General features: G+C 35.4%; 2 protein-coding genes across 2 annotated transcripts; one reads left to right on the forward strand and one right to left on the reverse strand.

Moving 5' to 3' along the window:
• Positions 1-690: 690 nt before the first annotated feature.
• On the reverse strand, positions 691-2,748 carry LOTGIDRAFT_215959 (hypothetical protein). Its single transcript, XM_009057526.1, has 5 exons — positions 2,428-2,748; positions 2,039-2,120; positions 1,471-1,609; positions 1,214-1,269; positions 691-928 (listed from the first exon to the last, which is right to left on the reverse strand). Exons 2-5 carry the CDS (start codon positions 2,111-2,113, stop codon positions 797-799), a joined length of 402 nt encoding a protein of 133 aa, XP_009055774.1. The 5' UTR covers positions 2,114-2,120; positions 2,428-2,748; the 3' UTR covers positions 691-796.
• A 229-nt stretch (positions 2,749-2,977) lies between these two features.
• LOTGIDRAFT_232629 (hypothetical protein) lies at positions 2,978-8,708 on the forward strand (the record flags this gene model as incomplete). The annotated part of the gene is made up of 8 exons (XM_009057527.1): positions 2,978-3,113; positions 3,611-3,727; positions 4,240-4,650; positions 4,756-4,860; positions 5,278-5,694; positions 6,308-6,512; positions 7,156-7,443; positions 8,665-8,708. The coding sequence occupies exons 1-8, from the start codon at positions 3,033-3,035 to the stop codon at positions 8,706-8,708; spliced, it is 1,668 nt and encodes a 555-aa protein (XP_009055775.1). The 5' UTR covers positions 2,978-3,032.
• Positions 8,709-11,427: the final 2,719 nt, after the last annotated feature.

The following is an 11,427-nucleotide window of genomic DNA, read 5'->3' on the forward strand; positions in this document are numbered from 1 at the left end:
TTTATTTATTGATATAACACATCAGTGTGATATAGCACCTGAAAGTTATTTTATGTTTACTCCATTTGAGAAGGTCACTTTTGAATAGTTTATATTCTGTTCAATTTAAATGTGCTGTCAATTCTTTGATTGTTTAAATTTTTAAACAAATATTTATCATTTTTTATGACATTTTGAAGAATTGTACATATGAAAAGTGTATTTATTGAACTATGTCTAATACAAGTGTTATTAAATGATAATATACAAGTTTTATGAACTATTGGAGGGGGGGGGGATTCCAAAGTATAAACTGAGTTGACAAAACAGTCCAACAGTAGTCACAGATGTTCTTCATTCGATAGTCACCATGTAGAGCCTAGTTACAATACAGCACAGCTTTAGAAGAAGCCTTGTGGCTTTAACCTTTTGTCTATTTATCCTGGATATTTTATTATTTGCATCTATCCAATGTTCAATACCAGGTTTGGTTGCAGTCAGTCTATGGAGGGAGAGGGCCATGTGAAAGTGAAAACTAAGCCCTCTAATTTTTCAAAATTTATATCAGATCTGAAATTTGTTGGATTCTGGGGGGTCTCGGGCAGCTCCCAACACTCTCAGAGAAAGACACCTCTCAATTTGGGCCCCATCCTCAGGCATTTAGATGTGCCCCTTGTTGCAGGCACTTTAGAAAAATTCGATCAGTTTACTACGTCAACACAAATATTTAATGCAAAAGGATTTTTAAGATCTGGGCAACACAACTGGTTAAAAGAAACAATTCGATCACATTTTTTTCCTTTATTATATTACAAGTTTACTTGCCAGCGTTGGCATTAGGACCTCTCTTTCTACCGAATGTTTCTACAACGTTTAAGAATCGTCGGTTATATTGGGATCGTCTCTTAGCTCTTCCTGTCTTCTTCTTTTTCTTATCTTGTTTATCAACCTACAATATATACACAGCACATGAAATCTAGTCGTTATTTTGATCACATAATAATATAGGAAAAGTATTGGGAAACAGGCTTTTATTGCCTTTAAACCCCCCTCTCCCCAACATGAAATTTACTGACCTTTTTTTGTACACCAAATACGTTAATAAAAAAAAAAAACCTTAATTATATGTAAAATATTTATGTTTCTTTATCATAAAATGGAGTTAACACATCCATATTAAAGGTTGGACTTTATCTCATAATACAGTTTTATAATATAACCAATCAATACTAACCTTGGGTGTTTGACCCCGGACTTTACCAGCTCGAGCTAGAGAACCATGGACTTTACCTGAAGACAGATAATCCAGAATGTAATCAAAATATAATAAAGACTAAGGTGAAAAACTTTTATTTTGAAAAAAATATCTCCTTCTAACCAAGAACACTTTTACTCTTTTCGATTCTTCTAGCAAAGATTTTTTTTCATTGTTTGCCACAAATAATACATCTGATAAAATAAAAACAAGACAATCAATTAAGTTCAACTTACCTCCAACCATTCGAACTTCCACATCAATTGTGGATAAATCATTGAGTTCAGAAAGTTGGAATTCCCCTTCTAAAGGTTTACCTCCATAAGATACCATTAAATCTTCAACATCGAATCCCTCTTTCTGGGATACCATATTCTACAGAATAGTGAAATTCTATTTATATATCACATAGATCATCTTCACAATGTCAAGCTTTAGGATAATACCTTTTCTGCAATAGCTACCTTTCTTGTATTACTGGAGTCAGAAATGTAAGTGACCATTGAACTTTTGGGAAACATAGGCTGCGAAGGGTTTCACGCTTCTTATGCAGAAAAGAAATGAATCTGCAACCCATGTTCATTTCTGGAAGTCTTACATCTCTAGGAAGTTTGATAATGCAGCATTTTGATTGGGTTGTATGCTGTCAATCATGACCCTCAACTACTCATGTTGCCAACTTGTTATCAATCTTGTTGAGGGCTCTGATGATAGAATGTGATTGAGCAGCTAGGTGTGAATTATTGCATAGTAGCTAGTATATGAATTACAGACAAACTTTGTCAATATCAAATAATATCCTACCATAACTGCTTGAACAGTTTCATCTCCTGTCACCTCAACAGTGTGAGTCTCGGTTGCTCGTACAAAAAGCTGCATCTTGGCTCTGAAAAGTTAACAGGTTCATTGAATTGTTAATATATCCATCATAACTTGCAATGTCTAGTGATCTAATTGTTTCTTAAAGGGATTATAAATAGTTCTAAAATTTCTACATATCGGGGACACTGATAACATCAATTTGCACCAACACAATTTGAAATCAGACGACTGTGGTTCCTGCAAACCCACTTGAAGCCTTATCTGGTAATTGGTAAAGCATATTAATCGATTAGTGACGTCATCAATGATCAAACACATAGTTTTAGTGGAATTGCAGGAATCATAGACCTACATCAAAAAAAAAATCATAGTCTGAGATAATCTCTATGCTGTTGTAATGTAATATAGCATAGGCCTAAGGCTAATCAAGAAATATGACTTCAACACCCTCCAATATTATCGCCTTGACACTGACAGTGCTTAGTTGACAGGGAATACACCTTGTTATACTGAATATTCTTTTCCGAAATGTCAAGTTCCTCAAATATATTTTAAAGACCTAAATTACCAAAGATCAGTAGAAAAATTCCGCAATTGTTTCAGTGTCAGTGATGTCAACAACAAAATCTAAAATTTTCACATCGTATTTACATAGAAAACATCAAATTTCCACACGCGATGTTTGAAAATAGCGAGCCCTAAAAAGCAACAAACAGTAATTTACCTTCCTCTATCAAGAAAATTCTAAAATAATGCTGAAATAACCCCTAAAAATACTTTTTATTCCTTAGATACTTACACGTGCTTGTGAAACCGTAAATATGGCCGTAAAAAGACCGGAAGTTGCTCCTCACGGTGTAATCTGGGATAAACTACTCAAATATTGATGACGTATTTCACATGACGAATTCGCGGGATGGAAATTATTTGACTTTTTCCGTCGAATTTCATTTGCAAATAATACACAGATGCCATCATGACTGAAATGCTGCCATGTTTGATTCGCGTAGGTGAAAATGTTAAAAAGTACAAACTTTTTATACTGGACAAAGATGAGGTAGAGATATAAATCTGGAAAAAAACAAGCACAAATTTATACACCCCCCTCTCCGACTTTCACTTCAGTTTGTTATTTATGCACTAACCCAGTATTGGCACTAATTAAGAGTAGCAGCTTATAAGCTCATTCATCATTAAGATTATTAGCATGTGGAAAAGTGACCACATTAGGCCCATTGAAAATTAGATAAAGCTTATCTGAATAAGCTTCTAAGCTGAAATATCTTACATGTAGGTCTAGGCCTAGTTACAAATACATCTACATAAATTTCTGCACTGCATTCTGCAGGCTGCCATGCCAATGTCTAAGCCAAAACCAACTTTTGACAACTTGGGAAAGGCACTACTCCTGCTTTTGGGGCAGGCTTAATGCCTAGATACCTATAAAATCTACAACTAGCTGATATTGATCTTTTGGAGATCGAAACAAGAAATTTATATAAGTACATTAAATTTTTCTAAATGTGAAAGAATGTTTTGATGTTTATTTTGCAGGTGACAGTGGGTCGATCACCTGATGTGACGTATTGTATTTTATCAGGAATGATTTCTAGATGTCATGCTTTCTTTAGAAAATCACCAGATAATACTTGGACAGTTTCAGATAACAAGGTCAGTTATATTTGACATGATACTTGTATACCTCATTTTCGCTTTGAGTGTAGGGGTAATTTACTTTCAAAAGTACCAGACCAGTAGGCCTCATTTTGAGGGCTGAAATTTGTGTGTATTGTGTAAGCTTATGTAACTAGTGATGGAAATCCTTTTCTAAAGGATTTTAAAATTGAATATATTGTGATGCAGTAGTTTAGCGGACAAAACTTTATTTTTGATTTTTTGAAGTATGACTCAAAGGAGCATTAATGATGGTAATGCCATTATAGAAAACTATCAACAGTTTGCTATCCTTTTGGCTATTCCTTATCCAGTGGCAGTGGAATAGCTCAGTTGGTAGTGAGTTGAATTGTGGTCTGCTAGGCTATTAAATGCCCTAGTACGAAGCCTCCTCAAGGTAAGAAAAATTCTGATGCTTATGCCAGTGGTTCCGAGAGTCAGTCGAATGTCGGCATTCACCCCTTAACACAAATAGGGCTGCTCCAATATTTTGGCATTTTCTTCTACAGAGTTTGAATGGTATTTTTGTAAATGATAAAAGAATAGAGGTTGATAAAGCAGTGAGTTTAAATGATGGAGACAAGCTACAATTAGGTGTCACCAATAAAGAGAAAAAAGAGGAATTCATCTTTAGGTTTTCATTATCAAGTCGTGTGAAAAGATCGAGAAAGGAATCGGAAGAATCAAACAGGCCCAACCATAAACGTTCTCGTCAGGATTCAATTGATGGAATCAAACTGACCCAGAAGTCTCCAGAGTGTGATAACCATGTGTCTAGTTCTCAACCAGACCTGGAGTCTTCAAGTGTCAATTCACCATATAAACTGTATGAACAGAAAATGGAAGAATATAAAAAGCAAGAAGAGGAAAAAAGGAAAGAATACGAAGAAAAATTACAATCAATGAAGAAAATGTTAGAGGTAAGTCAGACAAAACTTGTTCACAGTGTACTCAGATCAAACATGAACTTTGCACATTACACAGAAAATTCTAGATTTGCTCAATGATTTTTTGAATTTTTTCAGGCTAAAGAATTTGAGCAGAATGAGATGAGGAAAGCTTTAGAAAAACAAAAAGAAGAAAAATTAGAATCAGAAGCCAAATTAAAATCAGCCTTAGAATTACAGCAGGTGAGATACTATAGATTTGTCTTCTGCTAGGATATTAAGTTCAATCAGTGGTGGGGATAGTCTCATGGAACTGGTGATACAAATAGGGGGCAGACTAAGACAGAATTTCAGACATAGAAGTGCAATCCTGCAAGCGCGGATCTGAGAAGGTTCTCTGAAATAAAAAATTAAATTGCTTTGGGGCTTTTTGACTCATATTGGGGGCAAAGAGAGTATAAATCACTTTTTAAAATTTCTCATAAAAGAAGTGGGGGTACAAACTATATTCCTGGAGGGACAAATGGCTTTCTGTAACCCCACTGGGTGCAATAGGTCACATCTACCTCAAGGTAAGAAAAGTAAATGCCATTGCCAGTGTTTCTGGAAGACGGCCAGTGTCTGCTAACAACTAACAATATGATATTATTTATATTCCAGGAAGAGATGGAGAGAGAGAAGACGGAATTAAAACAACAAATGCAGGATGAATTAGAAAAGCAACTGAAAAATAAGGAACAGAGTTTAATTGAACAGTTACGAGTACAACAGGATACTTTGATATCAGAGAAAGCAAAAGTAGAGGAGAGTTTAAAACAGGAAATGGAAAAAGCCATTGAACAGAAAAATAAACAGTTAGAAAATGAATTAACTTTACAACGTGACAAATTACAAAAAGTGATTGACAGTAAAGAACTAGAACAGAAAGTGTTAGAAAATCAGTTAGAGGAAACGAAAGCTGAAAATATTAAAACTAAAGAAGCTATGTTATGTGCTAGGGGTGATGTGTTAAATAATTTTAAAGACTTAATGGAAACAGAATTACAGTGTAGTATTTGTAGTGAACTGTTTGTACAGGTAACAACTCAGGCACTCAATCATTGGAACTGTGATTTGGTTATTAGTGGTCGTTCAAAAAATATCTTGGTCACTAAAAGTTAAATGTTTGTTTTACCAGCTGATCAAGGTTATATTCCTGCATTTGCAAATTTCTATAACAAAATTAGACCTCATATAGAAGGCAGCAGATCAGATATATTTTTGCCAGCTATATCCCCCACATTGATCAGCAGAGACTCAATGAGTTTGATGCTTGCTCACTAACCTGAAGGTCCAGGGTTCAATTCTAGCATTGGTTGAGATAATATCTTCAGATTTTTCAACCTGGTTTCTCCCTGTCAGTGATGCAGGTTCGAACAATAAATCAAGGCCCTCTGTGCTACAGGCTGTGCACGTTAAAGATCCTTCGACAAAGAGTAGTTAAATGCTGGCATAAGGTTCAGTAAAGTAGGATGTAAAACTCCATTCATTTCATTTTCGTTAAACCTTCACATTGCAAGCCATTTGTTGTCTTAAAAGTGATACAAAAAGGGTTAATTAAGCTACATCAGCTAGTAAAGAAACTATTTGGATAATAACCTGAATGGCTGTGTTCTTTGAAATGTATTCAGAATTCATATTTCTATTACAGTCTACATCATTGAACTGTTCTCATAGTTTCTGTGCGTTGTGTATAGAACAGTGGATGGCCGTGAAAAAAGAATGTCCAATATGTCGTTCACCGATAACGTCTCACATGAGGTCTATAGTTTTAGATAGTTATATTGATAAAATGGTGGAACAACTTGACGATGAATTGAGACAAAGCCGTAAAGAATTGGTTGATGGTAGAAAAGGTAGGTTTACACTCAATCAATCTAATTATCTTAACATTTAACTTGCACCTTGTTTTATCATAAATCTTTACTTTGTGACCTAGGCCAGTGCTTTGCTTTCATGAGACTATGTTCTCTTCACCATCTAACACTCAATTTAGCATACACATTATGGAGTGAATAAAATGCACCATATATGTGCAAATATACGGTATATTTCTGACGTCTTGATTTTTCAGTGGTTTATGAAATTGCTGGCCAGTGCAGTATTGCAACCATGGCATGATGCGATACATATCACAATATAAGGACTGAGCTACAATATTCATTGGAATATTAGGGAAAAATTAACCACTTTGACCCCCCCTTGATAATTCTCTTGGCCCAATTGGATTCCCCCACCTAATGATATATAAAAACGCCACTGATCATAACATCATGAAAATGTAAGTGTTTGGTTATTAGTTCTGTGGGAATTGCACATACCAAAATTTCATCACCCATCTTACTACTGCCCCTTTCACCTAATGATTTCATTCCACTGATCAAAACAACATGAAAATCCAAGGGGAGTTTCTCAACAAACTTAACATTTCAAAATAATTTTCCCAGCCAACTTTCATTTTATATGAGCTTATGAAATCCATTTGTTATAATTTTTCAGAGGAGTATAAGAAACTACAGGAGAAAAAGAAGGCAGAGGTTCCAGGAGGGTCAGGTGCAGGGAGGGGACGGGGTGGTCGAGCTAGAAGGAGGGGTGGGGGATCATCTGGGGGCAATCTCAATGCTACCCCGACTACCCCATCTAGAAGACCTATTATAATCAGTGATGAGGAAGAGGCAGGGGAGGTAACTGATAGTGACATCTCTAACTCTAGTGATAATGACAGCAGCGATGTGGAAGGAGATCCTGATGCCTATTATGGAGGTTACGGTAGATGCTATACTTGTGGTAAGATTGAATACTATTTTGAGGCCTTATTTCAGAAATTCAGATTTTTAAAAATACTTTAAATTTATTTACCAGTTTAGGGGATATTCTCTAAAACTTGAATAAGATAAAATTCAGACATAAAGAAATACAGTAATCTTATTGGATAATAAAACTTAATTTGATAATAACACAAAAACAAATAGTTTAGTATTTGTGAAATTGCCAGCCAGGGGCCGGTTTCACAAAGCTTACAATCGTCGCAACTTTACGACTAAGTGTAGAAGAAATATACGATCGTAGCTAGTACCGATCTTAAAACCACTTGCTCAAAACGATCGTACGACGATCTTAGTTACGACATGGTTAAGACGCAAACCACAGCGTGACGTCATGTGTTTCTGTGACGATGGTGCTAACATGGCGGACAAAGAGAAATGTCAAAGCAAAGCGAACGTCAAATTCTACCAAATTTTTTAGTGAATTTGCATTCTCTTGTGGACTATAGTACATTGGTACGACAGGACATCTCGGCAATATCTGTAATAGCAGCATTTTATTTAGACCTACGATTCCAAAGCAGAGAATACGTCAAACAAAATGTCCAGGCAAAACTTTGTAGCCTACTGTGTGAGTCCGTCGTCAGTGGGGACAGTAAAAAGAAACTCTCTAGACCATCTCTTCCAATTTTACCAATTATTTTAAAATAGATGTTCCATCCTAGACCTGTCCATTTGAGACTGAGAGACTCAAATATCCTACTTTCGGCAAAGCTAGGACAGTAGGAGATGTTTACTCGAGTGTCTGGGACAGGCATACTGTTTTTACTTGCACTTGACACACCCACCTAGGCCCACTTTTAAATCCATGTGAGATTTGAACGACCGCCACATGTTGTAATTGCTACTGCTTTGTAGTCTATTACACGCATACTTCATTTCACTTCCTTTTTCTGCAGTTTCCCAAGACAGTGTTAAAGCAGTATTAACAACTCTACCCCTTAAATCTCGAAGTACATGTCGATGCTAATGGTCTTAAATCCTAAAATACGACCAAAGTTGAGACTGTATTTATTTCGTCAAATCCATCGTAAGTTTTACGAACGACTTGCGATCGGTTGCAAACTTACTACCTGTCGTAACTCTTTTGTGAAACCGGCCCCAGGCTCGTAACTACGCCCCCCACACCCTGGCATTATATTCTAAAAAATATATTGAAAAAATCTGATAATTGTTTTTTCAGGAAGAAGTGGTCATTGGGCTAATGGATGTCCTGATAATTGGTGATAAAAGCAGCCTTGTAGGCTTGAATATCACACAAATAAAATCAAGTGCATTAAGAAATGGCATCAAGGTATATCCATGACATCACCTCCACCTATCTCAGGATTTCATAGTGCTAATAAAGCTTAAAGTAGTGAAAACTAAAATTGGAAAGTCGGACTGGTTTTGAGAAATTGGTTTTGAAAAGATCAGTGACTTTGACTTTGAGGGAGAAAAAAGGCAGACCCAGCTTAGCCTGAAGTGCTAGTGAGCCCCCTTTTGAAAATTCTGTGACCCTTCACGTAATGATTTATAGAGACACCACTGTAAGGATTACTTCCTCTGGCTAAATGTGTGTTGAACAGGATTAACGATTATCTAACAACTCTTAGTATTTTGAAACCAGCCTTCACAGCAGCTTCAAGATAAATTGTTATAGATATTATGAAATGTAACTGTTGAAACTCGCCTGCTGTGACTTAAAAACCAATTTTTATCAAAAGATATTTTAAGATGGGTTTCCTTATTTTTTAGTGTCAAATTAAGCAAACTATTTGATTAATTGGTGTTTCTAATGAATTATCATGTATTCTTAATCATATCATTGTTTTCTAATATTGGATCTAATTAAGAGTTTTAATCAATCATAAATGTCCATGTATATACAGTCTGGATAAACAAAAAAAGACTTTTTTGACCTTTCTAATTAAGCTAATTATGAATTAATTACAGACATGTGAGACAAATTGGTATTTTTCCAAGTCATTAGAACACCTCCGCTTTCTATTCATATAAGTATTAGCAGTTTCATAAATGAAACTAAGGAAACCCATCTTTAAGAAATTTGACTTTTAAAACACAGAATTAAATCATCTTCATAAATTCTCCATGGAATTTAAATTTACAAAAATTCATAAGATCTCTCTTTTTATTCCAATCAGCATTGACTAGTTTCACAATCACATGATAGCTTTAGGTTCTAAGGAAGTTTTAATATCTCTCACTCCTCCCACTTCTTAACTAGGAAAATTTTACTTAATATGATCTAATATTACTATTCATATTACTGTTTATTATCTCTAGTTTCATATCATTGTTTATTTATGTATAATTATTTTGTCTACTTTATGATAAATTTTGTTAACAAGTATTAATTCATTTGTATTGTTTCATTTTCTCTCAGCGACCTGAAATTATAATTGGGGGCGCACAGAATATCTGAATAATGATAATTTGCACATTTACTTAATACCAACGATTTTGGAAACTGAACTGAGGTGAGGCGAGGGACACCACCCAAAAAAAATTGTCTCTCCCCCCTCCCTCCCTCAGTGAAAAATTTAGATGCCATGAGCACCATTAAAAAAAATTGGCCAGGGCGAGCTTTGCGTTTGAAATTGACCGAGTTTATAAAATAAAGTTAATGATAATGGGAGATAACTCCTTCAGAACTAATTTCCCAGTTTACACAGAATTTCAATGACCACTGTAAGGCTGAGCTAATTCTAGCTACTGTTTGGAATCTGTTGTTCATTTATCGAGTTCGGAAGTCTGCTATCAAGATAACAATTCAAAATCCAAAACATTACATAACGTAGCTTTGGTAAAAAACGTGTTAGATCAGAATGGAGACTAATAGAAATCTTAAATACATGTATACGGAATTGTAATCTTATAATTAGATTGTTTTTTATTCTGGCTCTACTTTTTTCTCTACTGACAAGGTCCATATCACGAAATATACAGTTTGCCTTGAATATTCTATTAATTCTTACGAAATTTGCAGAATGGAATTGAAGAAAAGAACTTGTATTGTCAAGATGTTTTTGATGAAAGAGAAAAAGAACGAGATGATAACTTTCAAATAGATTTGAACAAATAAAAATGAAATGTGAGAAACCCACATATTGCCAAAAATATCTCTGAAATATAAGGTCGCAGCGGATAAATTCATTATCACTCTGTATTCTAAATATTTAATTGAACATCAAAGAAAAGTATTAATAAGCGACATGCCGACATTTCGTACAAATCTTCATCGTATACACCCCTTAATTGCTTTAGGACGTGCTGTATTCAACGATAGCTATTCTCTATGCAGGTCTTAGTCAATACATAAATCTAAAAATGATGAAAATATTGAATGTCTCGCGTCGCCTTCTTGTCGTTTCTATTGTCACTCTCGATCTTTAGAGAAAAGCACATCCATTGTAAGCCACGTATGTTTTCAGTGAGCGGCGTTCCGTGCCCGTTGATCCGGTGGGTATAATCAGTACAGTTCCTCCCCCTCATACGACGAGTCACTCCCTAACTTATTAACCCCAGCAATATCTTCATCATAAACCACGCTTTTCCATTCATATTTTATAAACTTTATATTAAAATTGCTATTCTTGATTACAGATTGCAGTTTAAGAGACACCATATTGGTTTGGCGTCAGATTTTCTTTGGAGGAAACAATTATACACAACAATTTAGTGTCGGTTGGTAATTGTCAGGTTGACGTGCACTTCAAGCATAAGATGGTATCACAGACTAGGTATTTGTTGATAGTAGTGGTAGCGGCTTCAGTTGTGGGTGAGAGTGAGGCAGGTAGGGGGGGGGGGGGGGGGGGCAGGTGGTGGTTGTGGTGTTGGAGTGGGGCAGGGTACCCAATGGACAATTATTAATGGTGTAAATATGTATTATTTGAAAGAATGATATTAAGATTGCATAAAATTCTGCCCTTTATTTTCCCAATCC

This window comes from Lottia gigantea (genome assembly GCF_000327385.1).
Source record: "Lottia gigantea unplaced genomic scaffold LOTGIsca_30, whole genome shotgun sequence".
Lineage (NCBI taxonomy): Eukaryota > Metazoa > Mollusca > Gastropoda > Lottiidae > Lottia > Lottia gigantea.